The sequence below is a fragment of the Triticum urartu genome, chromosome 5A, assembly GCF_056163025.1.
Source record: "Triticum urartu cultivar PI428250 chromosome 5A, HENAU_Tu73, whole genome shotgun sequence".
Taxonomy (NCBI): Eukaryota; Viridiplantae; Streptophyta; class Magnoliopsida; order Poales; family Poaceae; genus Triticum; species Triticum urartu.
Genome location: NC_141877.1, coordinates 129,420,539 through 129,434,048, shown reverse-complemented (window position 1 = coordinate 129,434,048; position 13,510 = coordinate 129,420,539). Strand labels below are relative to the sequence as shown.

At 50.4% G+C, this 13,510-nt stretch overlaps 1 protein-coding gene across 1 annotated transcript; it reads left to right on the top strand.

Annotated features, from left to right (window-relative positions):
* The first annotated feature begins 12,630 nt into the window (after positions 1 to 12,630).
* On the top strand, positions 12,631 to 13,215 carry LOC125506848 (uncharacterized). The gene has a single exon (XM_048671553.2). It carries the CDS (start codon positions 12,631 to 12,633, stop codon positions 13,213 to 13,215), a length of 585 nt encoding a protein of 194 aa, XP_048527510.2.
* Positions 13,216 to 13,510: the final 295 nt, after the last annotated feature.

Here is a 13,510-nt window from a genome sequence, read left to right as displayed (position 1 = left end):
TACACCAGCTTCTGCCAATGTGGATACCTTTGTTTGGACTCAATGAGCACCTCGCTGATATAATAGACCGGACATTGAACCGGATGCTCCTTACCTGCCTCCTTTCGCTCCACCACAATAGCTACGCTGACCGCCCGAACATTAGCAACAACATATAGCAGTAACGGCTCCTTGTCAACGGGAGCGGCGAGCACATGCGGATTGGCCAATTGCCGCTTTAAGTCTTCAAATGCTTCATCAGCAGCAGAACTCCAGATAAATTGATCCGTCTTTTTCAACATCTGATACAAAGGGATTGCCTTCTCACCCAGGCGACTGATAAACCGGCTTAGCGCAGCAATCCGGCCTGCTAGGCGTTGAACATCGTTGATACACTTCGGTTTAGCCAGGGAGGTGATAGCCGTGATCTTCTCCGGATTAGCCTCAATTCCCCTATTGGACACTAGAAAACCCAATAGCTTACCCGCCGGTACACCAAAGACACACTTGTCCGGATTAAGCATCATCTTGTATGTTCTCAGGTTATCAAAGGTTTCTCTCAAATCATCAATCAGAGTCTCCTTCTCCCTGGATTTAACCACGATATCATCCACGTAAGCATGTACATTATGGCCAATCTGCTTGTGAAGACAATTTTGTACACACCGTTGGTAAGTTGCCTGGGCGCTCTTGAGCCCAAAGGGCATAGACACATAGCAGAAGGTTCCAAAGGGAGTTATGAATGCCATCTTCTCCTGGTCCTTAACTGCCATTTTGATCTGATGATAGCCAGAATATGCATCCAAAAAACTTAAATGCTCACAACCCGCCGTAGCATCAATGATTTGATCAATACGGGGGAGGGCAAAAGGATATGCTGGACAAGCCTTATTAAGATCTGTGTAATCCACACACATGCGCCAGGTGCCGTTTTTCTTAAGGACTAGCACTGGATTGGCAAGCCACTCAGGGTGAAAAACTTCAACAATAAAACCAGCTGCTAAGAGCCTGGCTACCTCTTCTCCAATCGCCTTGCGTCTTTCTTCAGTAAACCGGCGGAGGAACTGTTTCACCGGTTTGTATTTAGGATCCACATTAAGGGTGTGCTCAGCGAGTTGCCTCGGTACACCTGGCATGTCAGAGGGCTTCCATGCAAAAATGTCCCGATTCTCACGGATGAACTCGATGAGCGCGCTTTCCTATTTTGGATCCAAGTTGGCACTGATGCTGAACTGCTTGGACGAATCGCGAGGTACAAAGTCAACAAGCTTAGTTTCTGCTGCCGATTTGAACTTCAGGGCCGGATCATGCTCCGTAGATGGCTTCTTCAATGGAGTCATGTCCGCCGGATCAACATTGTCTTTATAGTACTTCAACTCCTCGGTGGCACAAACCGACTCTGCATAAGCCGCATCTCCTTCCTCGCATTCCAAAGCGATTTTGCGACTTCCGTGAACTGTTATTGTCCCCTTGTGATCCGGCATCTTGAGCTGCAAATACACATAACAGGGCCGAGCCATAAACTTGGCGTATGCCGGTCTCCCAAACAGGGCATGATATGGACTTTGGATTTTCACCACTTCAAACGTCAATGTCTCTGATCTGGAATCATGATCATCCCCAAAGGCCACTTCCAGAGCTATCTTACCAATGGGATATGCTGATCTGCCAGGCACTACACCGTGGAATACTGTATTAGACGGTTTGATATTCTTATCTGTTAGTCCCATACGACGGAAGGTCTCATAGTACAGGATGTTAATGCTGCTCCCTCCATCCACGAGCACCTTGGTGAACTTATAACCTCCCACCTGAGGCGCCACCACCAGAGCCAACTGACCCGGATTATCGACCTGGGGTGGGTGATCCTCCCTACTCCATATGATTGGATGTTCAAACCAACGTAGATAACAGGGTATGGCCGGCTCAACAGAGTTGACTGCCCGCCTCTGAACCTTCCGGTCTCGCTTGTCCAAGCTAGTGGTGAAAACATGGTACTGCCCACTACTCAACTGTTTTGGGTTGCTCTGGTAACCTGACTGTTGCTGCTGTTGGTTGTAACCACCCTGGTTGTTCTAACTATTTTGACCATTATGTCCGCCCGGATTACCATTAAATCCTGAACCGGAACTTCCTCCACCGTAACCCGGCCCGGACCCTGAGCCACCACCAGATCCATGATCATACCGGAAATTATTAGAATTCTTGAACTCCTGCATAATAAAACAATCCTTCCAAAGGTGGTTTGCTGGCTCCTCCTTCATCCCATGTCTTGGGCAGGGCTGGCTTAGCAGATAGTTCAGGCGGTTTGGGTTAGGGTTGGGCACTCCACTACGATTTTTCGGCCTACCCTTGCGTCGCTGGCCATTGTCCTGTGCGTTGGTATTAGCCACAAAATCCATGTTACCATCCGCTTTATGCTTGCCTCCTCCGCCATTGCCTACCCAGTGATGCTGCTGACCTTTGGAGCTGCTGTTCTTCTTCCCCTTCCCTGTCTTGTCATCATCAGATTCGGGATCCTTGCTACTATCAGAATCAACATATTTTACCAAAGCGGCCATGAGGGTCCCCATGTCGGTGCAATGACGCTTCATCCATCCCAATTTCAACTTCAGGGGCCCAAACCGGCAGTTGCCTTCTAGGGTTAATACTGCGGTGTCAGCGTTGATGCGATCTGAGGAATGCAACACTTGTGAAACCCGGCGCACCCAATGAGTCGTTGATTCTCCTTCCTCCTGGACGCATGCAGCTAAGTCCACTATCGACATAGGTTGTTTACAGGTATCCTTGAAATTGTTGATAAACCGGGCTCGTAATTGGGCCCATGAACTGATAGAATTAGCTGGCAAGCTTTTTAACCAAGTACAGGCCGTTCCTTCAAGCATCATGGTGAAGTATTTCGCACACGCCGTGTCATCCACATCAAGCATCTCCATGGCCATCTCATAGCTCTCTACCCATGTCTCTGGAGGTTGATCCGCCGTATAATTTGGTACCTTGCGTGGGCCTTTGAAATCCTTGGGCAGGCGCACGTTGCGTAAAGCGGGGATAAGGCAAGGCACCCCCAAAGAACTAGAAGTAACACCAGGTTCGATCGAGATGGTTGGACGAACCGGCGTGAGCTGCCGAACCTGATGCTGTTCGGCTAACTCGGCCTCCCTGCGCGCACGGGCCCGGTTCACCACTTCCTGAGCGTCATCAGCACCACCCGTCGGGTTATTACCACGGGGTGCTCCATGTCGTTCATTACTCGACACTCCTGGTTCATCCATATGTCTGCTATAGCTCCGGCTTGGATGGGGGGTTGAGTGGATCCGGTCACGGCTGTACGAGTACGCCTCCTGTTGGGCCAAAGCTGTCCTCAGAAGTTCCTTGACCCATCGCGTCTCTACTGCCTGCGGCGAGTCACCTTCAACTGGAATGGCCTCCAGTCGTGCAGCAGCGACAACAAGATTGTCCATTAGGTTGGAGTAGTGACCCAGAGGTGTTAAAGCATCCTGAGGTATAACGGTGTTTTGACGAGGCGGGTCCATCTGACCGGGCCGAACCGGTGCACCGGTCCCAGGGGCTTCTGCCCGGTTCCCCTCCAGCGGATTGCTGGCTCTTGGTCCTGGAGTGTTGAAAAGGTCTCTGGCCTCGAAAACCGGAGGTAAGCGGGACTGGTGCTTCCTCCTCATGACTTCATGCGACGCGCTTTGGTCCAACATAAGCCTATAGGCCTGTGCGTCTAAAGCGGCCCGCTCTACGGCCATCCTGGTATCCTCAGCTGCCAGATCCGTCTTGGCCTGGGTGATTTTTTCCCTTATCTTTGCAATCTCCATGTTGTGAACGTCCTGATCTGGCGGATTAACTTCCGCCATAAGCACAGCCAGCGCATCAAATAGTTCTGATAGGACCTGAGCCGGCGGGCGCACAGGGCCTCCTGCCCCGGCAGCCGTCGCCGCTGCTGAACCGGAGATCGTTGCTGCGGCTGTCGAAGAATGAAGCGCTGCTTGTGTTCCGGTCAAGAATATTCCAACCCGGTTAGGCAGATCAGAGGGGTCCGGAATAATGTCGCCATCGGAACAGCTCTCAATCCGGCCATCTTGTAGCTGATAAAGAGATTCAGTTTCTCCGGTCAAGGATTCATCACCGAAGCAAACGGCAGTCGCCCCGTGAAGGTCCGATCCGTCCTCATAACTTCCTCCATGGATCACACCCACGAAGGCACGCTTCACGGCCGGTTTAACCCGGGCGGATCACGCACGCTGAGCCGTCTCGGCGAGGTTAGTGCAGATGTCCGGCTCAGGGCCCGGTTCACCGATCTTGCCAATGAAAACGTGAATACTACCAAAGGGGACCCGGTACCCGTACTCAAATGAGCTAGCCTCGGGGCCCCAGCCTGCGTCGTCGATGTAGAGTTTGCCGCGATGACTCTTAGTCATCCGGCCTACAACGTAGCCCTCGAGTCCTTCAAAGCGGCCCTCCAAGAACCGGAAACCATCGTGCGATAGCCCCACGGTGGGCGCCAACTGTCGTGGTTTTATCACGGCAGATGTCCTAGAGAAAGGACTTAGTCGTGGAGCCATCGCGACGGGTTAGCTTGAAGGGGTTAAAGCGGACACAAGGACGCAAGAGAATTTATACTAGTTCGGCCCCTTCAATGAAGGTAAAATCCTACGTCTAGTTGTGATGGAATTGATGGGTGTTTCGATGACTAGGGAGCAAACAAGCTTCGCCTATGTCTCGAGTTGTTGTCTGTCTCTGAACCACCGCCGGGTCGTCCCCTTATATACATGGGTGACGCCCGTCGGTTTACAGAGTCCCCACACCGGCTCATAGATGTATCCGGTTTGGTCTCTACTTATTCCTAACTTACAATACAAGTTACCTATTGATGCCGGTTTACGGCTACAGGCTCTCAACCGATTATGGATCTTGAGCCTCGTCTACCTTCATGGGCTTTAACATGCTTACCTACTAATGAAGTTAAACCGGCCCAGATGGGCCGGCTTACGCCCAGTAGTAATATCCCCAACAGCGTTGGCACGGCGTCCTCCGCCACCCCCACAGCCCTCGCACGAGCCTTCTGCCAAAGAGCCAATTTCCTGACTCTCTCGGACGCGACATAGGCCTCCCAGACAGCTTGTTCCGTGGTGCGCTTCTCTTCCTCGGCCTTCTTCTCCGCCTCTATTTTGGCGCGCTCTGCTGGAGGCAAAGCCTCCCACAAGGCGACATCCATTTCTTTCCAAAGCTCCTCAAGGCCGGGGGGCTCGGCGGGCGGCGCGGCGTTCCCCTCATAGTGGGAAGCCGATGCGTCCTCCGACGCGCGTGCTGGCGAGATTGGGAACGCCGACGCGTCCACATCGACGCTTCGCAGCAAGGAGCGGAACACCGACGCGTCCTCCTCGACTAGTGGCTTCGAGAAACGGAACGGCGACGCGTCGCGTCGCGGTGAGGAGCGGAACACCGACGCGTCCTCCTCGACTAGTGGCGGCGAGGAATGGAATGGTGACGCGTGACCATCCGCGCGGTGCAGCGAGGGGCGCCTAGGGCTTGGGAGGGGCGATGCCATGGTGGTCAACATGAGAGGGATGGGGAGGAGATAGCGATGAACGTGAACGTGAGGGGGAGGAGATAGCGATGTCGTGGGAGGCGCAGTATTTATAGCAAGCAATGGCACACCTATGTAAGATATGGACTGAGCTGCACTGACTTAACTGCAGGTCCAGTTGCGTCACTGACATGTGGGCCAGACCCCTGTTGGGCCCATATGTCAGTGACCCAATGCACCTGCAGTTAAGTAACAACTACGTGGGCATATTTGTTGGAGTAAATTACGGGGGAGGGAAGGGGTGGAAATATTGCTAGTCACAATGGATTGGATGAGCATGGGGGGGGAGTCATGCATGTAGATTTTTTTCCACACGGGGTGGAGTGGTGGGACCGCTAGAGGGAGAAGGAGAGTCTGGCAGACATATTGTTTCGACACATGGAGAGGAAAAGATTTGGAGACGAACGGGCTTCCTGCAGGTATGGGGAATGATGCATAATAAGTCTCGTCTTGCATGCCGGGCTAGGTATAGTCTCAAGTCATTAAAAACATACACGCCCCACACATGTTCATATTTCAAGGTCCACTAAATTATTGCATGCGATGATTAAGGCTGGCCATAATGGTGGTATCTTACCTGGTATCATGCACATGGGAATAGCAAACATGCTGATGTGGCAAAGCATTAAAGAAGAGAGGGGGTGTTAGAGTAACTAGTGTTCATGCATGCATTGGTAAACACATTTTTTTGTGAAGAACTACAAAAACTATTCCACCGCCTGTATCTTGCTAAGAGTAGGTCAAATTTTTGAATCGAGCCCTTCAAACTAGAAGGGAGGTAGTAGTACTCTAATAGCTAACCTTGGCCCTGTTTGGATCCATGTGTTAGAGTTAGTTTGGGTTAGTTTGAACTCAACTAACCCAAAAAAATCTAACCCACCCAAGAGGTGCTTTATACTCATTATAATCAGTATTGTAGATATTGATATTTTTAGTATAAACGGTTGACGAAAGTAAAAAGGACCAGAGGGAGTATCATGCATGCAGAGTAGGCAAACAAAATTGCTCATTTATAGTCGGCCGAAGTCTCAAAGGGCGCGACCGCGCGAGGGAGGCGAAGGTCATAGGAGGCGCGACGGTTGATGGAATTAATTGAAGTTACACACAAGCCGGCATGGCGTGCGAACAGGCAGAAGCTATACCGTCAGGCCTACGATATGGGTCTAGTAGACATGACATCTAGTGGGTCCCGCATAGTTCTCTAGAACTCTTTGGGGGCTTGCAGCCGTTTATCCACTGGGCAAGCCAGCAACCCCGGCCCACGCCGTTCACACGCCCTACTCGTCCCAGTCTTCTACTAGTATAGTACCTTACAACAGTTCGCTCCCTGTTGTCCCGTCCTTTCACATTATGGCAGTTCCACTAATCCTAACCCTCCTCCCAAATCCATGGCGTCCCAAATCTCCATGATCGGTGGTGAGTACTACGTTAGAACCATCACCAGCGATGAGTTCGACGTCATCTACACCCGTTCTTCCGCAACGGTGAAAGAATGCCTTGCTCGCTTCAAACGCATGTTCGAAAACTCAAATGATGAGTGGGTCGCTGGGCTAGATGTTGAGCACACCACAGTCCTAGGAAGCGAGAAGAAACTAAGGAGGCAGAGAAGAAGAAGCCCGCCGTGATCCAGGTTTGCATGCATGACTTATGCTTGGTCTACCACATATGCCATGCCGACGTTGAGTGCGAGGAATTTAAGAAGTTTCTCAAGGGCGGCCGAGACAAATTCATTACTGTAGACTTTAGGAACGACAAGGAAATCCTGGGTCGGATAGGCCTTGTTGTAGGTGACCCCTTCGACCTCCAGAAGGAAGGACTGGTGTCCTCCTCTCAGCCTTCAATGCTGACCCTGGCAGCAGCCATGATTGATCGTTCGTACGCTAAACTGAAGAAACCTCATCATGAGTTTCATCATGCATGGGAGTTGAAGACATTAGATGAAGATCACATCCTCTACGCAGAAATGGATGCCTACCTTTGTTTAAATACCTACAAGGGTTGGATGAAGAAGCAGAGCCTAGTGTCCGGTTCAAGCAAAGAAGCGTCGGCGAAGAGGAAGAGGGGCGAGGACGAAGTCGAGGACGTGGACTCGGACTCCGAGTAGGTGGCAGTGTCGTCGCTCATGCTAGTTCCACTGCAGTGCCAAGCGGACTACTACCTCGGTCCGAGATTGTTGGTCCGGCCGACCAAATCACCCGGACCAAGGCAGAACGCAGGAGCATGCAAATTCCTCGATTCTTGTAGTTGTTAATTGAGCTTGCACCTGCTGCCTTTGCATGCATTGGCTGCCTTCTACGCATGCAACGGAAGAAGCACTGGTCCCGGGACAGATGCTTGCATGCAGGCAGCCTCCCTCACATGCAACGGCTGGCTCATAATTAATGGAACAACAATCGATAGGAGCGGCCTAGTCAAAGCAGACGCGGCTGTGTTGCTTAAGGGCCCTGTAAACCCGGACGGAGGTAGTAGTTGCTTTGTTTATTTTCAAGGGTGTGTTGTGCTGAGGCCCCAGCAGAACTATGTTTGTGTTCTTTCTCGTTATTTGAACTCTTTAGTACATATAGTAGTACTAGTACTATGTCTTATTACTGTTCTTCTTGCAGTTGGTACTACTGCTCATATCTTCGTGTTCCTACTATAGTTAATACGTTTGTATTAGTAGTATAATTTGAGTCAGTCGATTTGTGAAAGAAGTTCGACGGAGTGAAGGAAGAAGACAGCGGGGTGCCCATGATCTATCTTATGAGTGTCGGGTGTGGAATGCAGTTCACCGGAAAAAATGGATCATGCCCGGGGTTAAACGGATGGCGGGGGTGGGGGAGCATGGCTGTGGCAGGCGGTTCAGGGGAGGGCGCCGCGGCGGCGGCAGGTGGATAGGCGTGTGGCGGGCTGAGAAGTTGAACCGTGCATCTATTTCTGAGGTTGAAGAAGCCCTTCTAGCCATCCATGTTGCATCAAACGGCTCACAAGAGTCGACTAACCCAAATTGCTCCTTCAGATTGCAGGATCCACGTGGCATTCAAGGTCTCGAAGGTAGATTCCGAGTCCGCACCCAGTTTGCGGGCTCGACGCACGCGCGACCGGCTTCCGCCGCGACAGCCACCATGTGCGCCTCCTCCGCGCGGGCGGAGATGACAATGACACGCTAGTTCCTCCTTGCCGGCGTGCTGGAGCACGCGCTCGTCCTCCTCTTCATATGCTGCGTGCATAGATGCGGCACCACCAGCTGCTCGCATGCTTGGCAGCGCGACGGCATCGCGAGGAGGGACTGCAGACGACGTGAGCGAGCGAGCCTTCCGCTTGGCGGCGACACGGCGGTGATGGGCGAGAAATTGTTGGCCGGAGCAGGCGGGCGCTGGCATGCGCAATGGCGGCGGCATATTGATGAGTGCGCGTATGGGAGCTTAGTTTAGTTTTATATAGGGTTGGTCAAACTTAAAAGAAAACCGTACTAGTACACGTAAACATTAGACTTAGTTAGCACTTTTATTAGTTACCACAGCCACGATACGTAATCCTATGCAAGCACGTGAACTGCGGCTGCGTGGTCGATCGAACGTTGCGTCACCGTGTCGTGCTCGAAGGACATCCACCGAACCTTTTTGTGTGTGTGTGTGTGAAAACAATCCCCGAATATTACTCAACTTTTTTTTTCTGAGAAAAGTTCTTGACGCTACAATATTTCCATATATTTGAATTTAGCTCCAGTTCGTGTTTATTTGGATTTGGACGTTTTAGGTGCGCCCTAGTTTTTTTTAATACTGATTTTGGGGCTGTTTGGTTCCCAGCCACTGTTTGCCAAGCCAAAATTTGGCAGCCACAGTTTAGTTGGCATGTGTTTGGTTTTTGCCACACTTTGGCTTGACACACTTTACTGCCCCTATGGCCCACTTGTCATAGAGACAATGTTGCCACACTTGCCTAAGGTTAGTTCTTCAAAATGAGAGCCACAAGTTGGCAAGCCTAAGGGAATCTTGCCACACTTTTTGAGTGTATATAATGTGGGACCCTAATGTGGCTTACCTAAGGTGTGGCTTGAACCAAACACCCACCTAAGTTGGTCAAACTTGCCTAACCTTAGGTGTGGCAACCTTAGGCAAACTTTGTCTCAAACCAAACAGCCCCTGTGTGTGTGACTGAGAGAGAACGTGTGTATGTGTCCATATGTGTGTTGTGGCGGAAGGGCAATGTGGAGACGGTGTGCGTGTGATAGAGACATAGAGAGGTGTGAATGTGCAAATGATCATGCATGAGTGAGACATAGACAGATGCCGATACGTTGTGTATACATGAGAGAACGGTTTTCTTATTTGACTTGTGTGTGTTTGTCTGAGAGAGAGAGAGAGAGGAGCATCCGTAACACAACAACCATCTCTCTCAATTCGTCCGTCCCTCGCACGATTGCATGTAACACATGCATCAACGCGCACATTTTGACACCCTCACCCGGCCCCTGCCCACCTCAAGGCCCGCACATCGCTCTCTATCTCGCACGCACAATCTCTTTGTGAATACCCTCTTTAGCAAGTAGCTTTCCGTCACATACACACACATTTCTCTCCTTAGATTTGTTTTCTCTCAATATCTGACACACACGCCCCCCCGCGCGCGCACACACACACACACACTGACAACACACATCACACACACACACCCCCTCCCCCGAGCACACAATTCATCCCCATCCAATGTTATATGGCGACCAATCTCGCTTGTGCTTCTTCGCACCCCAGCATGCACAACACCTCAATCTTCAATGAGGGCATCGAGGAGATCGAAGAAGGCGACCACACTGCTCTAGAAAATGCGATGCCATTTGGAAGCAGGATGATGTGACGATGGTTGACTGACTCCTCCCCCCACCCTCTCTCTCTCGCACAAAATTACCAATCCCTCTCTCCCCTGCACAAATTTATCAATCCGTCAACCCACGAGATCCTTCCCCTCTCGTCCATGTTTTTCCAGCGCTCTCATCAAACCCGTTGTCTCTTCGCCTTCCACGTGTACAGATTCCGGATGCACACGCATCTCATGTATATTACATGTCTCCATCTTTCTCACAGACCTAACTTCTTCCTCTCTCTTTCTCTCTCTATCTCCCTCTTTCTGTTTCGTTAGGTTTGTCTCCTACTCTCTCATCCACATACATACAATCTTTCCCGCCCTATCTGCTCCATCTTCGCAAGCTCTCTCTGCACGTTTCATTCACACATTGGGATATGTTCAAAATGTTGCTTTTATAATGGCTGATGTAGAGTTATTGTTGGTTTGTTGCATCCGACAAAGTAATAACTATGAAATGCATTTTGATTGTCATTTGACTGGGAGTATGCAAGTTTGAGCATGTTGTGAAGTACTATAGACCTCGTATACATCTTGGAATTCGACAATGATTGTAACTATTGAATTGTATAGACCATTACATTCGAAGTCAGTAGCCTAATATATTTATTTCACAATTTCAACAAGTGATTAATTCACTACATACTAAGAAAACAAATGTGTACACCCTCCGTTTTTATTTAAGTCTTTGTATTAGCATTGGTCAAAGTCAAGTTTTGTAAACTCTCAGAAAGTTTATAACAAAAAAATATTAACATATACAATAACAAATAAATACCATTAGATTCATTATTGAATGTACTTCCACATCATACATATCTGTTATGGAAAATGTTTATATTTTTCTATAAACTTGGTCAAACTTTAGGAAGTTTGACTTCGGTCAAACCTAATATGCAGAGTTTACTAGTACTACTCGCTAGTTGCTTAGCCGAATCATCCAACACCCCACACGGCGAGTCCAGTGTCACAAAATTTTGAGGTCGGCGGGAAAATCTCCCGCGACCCTGATTCGAGCAGTGGGTAGTTACCATCATAGCCTTCGGAACAGGCCTACAGATGACAGTTGGTAGGGGGCTATTTCATAACTTCAGGTTCACCCTACCCAGCCAACCCCACCCTGGCACCCAGAGTAGTACACCTGAATACTCCCCATTTTCTATCCCCACCACAAAATAGACTTCTCCACGACACCACAACCTTTGTGCTCCTCCCCTTCTACATCAGCGCACTCGTCCACCGCAGCGCATCTGCCTCATTGACGACCTCTTACGCCGCACTGGAGCCGGTCCACCGTCGTCGTCGTACATGGAGCGTCTTCCCCGCCACTGTCTTCCACGGTCTCGGATCTGCTTCCCGGAAGCCGACGCCAAGCGCAGAAGCACCACCGTCGTGGACAATGAACTGACTCCCGTTGTCGACCATGACTCACAGAGGCTGCTGCGAGCATCGTTCTCCTCCTCGATTGGTAATGTGTGTATTGAATCACTTAGCAGTACATGTGCAGTTCCAATTTTGTTCATACCTACCCTTCAAATTTCCTGGGTGCTATTGTTCCCGTAAAAGTAATTGGTTATAGCCTCCATTGTCCAACAGAATATCAGCTTGTAATTGCGCGTCGCTCCTGTATTGCGCTGTGCTTGGGTAGGTATTTCATCTGCAACCAATAGTGTGGCAAATGATGGATAGTTTTTTAGAACTAGCAAGATTGCCATGCGTTGCACGCATCAAGATGCATTTGTATGAGTAGTTTATCTTGTGGGAGAAAAGGATTGAACGAGGGAATGCCTTATTTGCAAATGCGGAGAGGGGTGTGGGTATCTTTTTGAAAAATCGCCACAGTTTCCTTCCTATCTGTCGGATATAAATCAGATGGCCTATATTGGAGGATGGCAGGAACACCATCATCACCAACTATATTTTTTATAAGAGTAGGGAAAAAGTAGAGAAAAAATAGAGAGTAGAGATAAATATTAAATATTAAATAAATATAACAGTAGAGAAGAGAGTAGAGATAGCAGAGACGTCGGGAAAAGATTGCGCGCGTGTGGGAAAAAGCGGCCGGGCGTGCGCTAGTTTTGGCGCGCGGTGTCCGGAGCGCTTTATAAAATCCAACGCCCTCCCACCACTCTATGCCTTGCCACTGCTCTCTCCCCGCTCTGTGCCTCGCCACCGCTCTCTCCCCACTCTTTCTCGCCTCGCCGCCGCGCGCCACCATGCCGCTGCGTCGCCGGGAAACTTGGGGATACCGCGGCATCTGCGCGCGCCCCTCCGGCGGCTTCTCCACCGAGATCCGGTTCCATAGGATGCGCCTCGGCCTCGGTAATTTCGACACCGCCAACGAGGCCGCCCGCACGTACGACGCAGCGGCGTGGCGCCTCCGGTGGCCTCATATAACATTCAACTTCCCCAACGTGCCAACGCGGGAGCGGGCACAGGAGCTCGCGCCTCTGCCGCGGCTTATCACTGACGAGGATCGTCGCAACAACCGGAGGCGGGAGCACCGTCTCGGCATCGCTGAGATGGATGAGGAAGCCATGGCACTGTGGCGCCAACGCTTCCTGCAGGACATCATCAACAAGCGCGAGTTCTACGAGCAAAGGAGGGCGGAGAGGGATAAGAGGAGGGCGGAGCGAGCCGCCTATCACGAGGACAAGCGTAGGCGAAAAGCGGACGCTCAATTCAACAGGAGGCTAGGAGCAGCGTCCCCCTGGGAATCCGACGACGATCGGTATCTTCACGCCTATAGTCAGACATCAGAGGAGGACATCACCCAGGAGGAGTCGGACGACGAGGAGTAGTTGAATAATCTATTTTTTTATCTATCTATGCTGAGAACTATCCTCTACTCTCTATCTCTACTTCTCGATATCAACACTGTAAATACTTTTTTAAAGCGCCGCGCGTTGCGATTCTGTTGGAGATGCTCTAACATGGCAGATGAGTGCTTTAATGTTGCCCACAAGATGCGTGAGTATTACTAGTAGTATATTTTTCTTGCCATGTTGAGATTTTAAAATCACAAGTGCGAACATACAGAGGAGCAATGAAGACCAAACATGGGATATTGGGGACATCTTCAAGGAGCGTGGCAAG

What these genes read in the sequence shown, in the direction of transcription:
- LOC125506848 (XM_048671553.2), top strand. Translation starts at nt 12,631, where the DNA reads ATGCCGCTGCGTCGCCGGGAAACTTGGGGATACCGCGGCATCTGCGCG.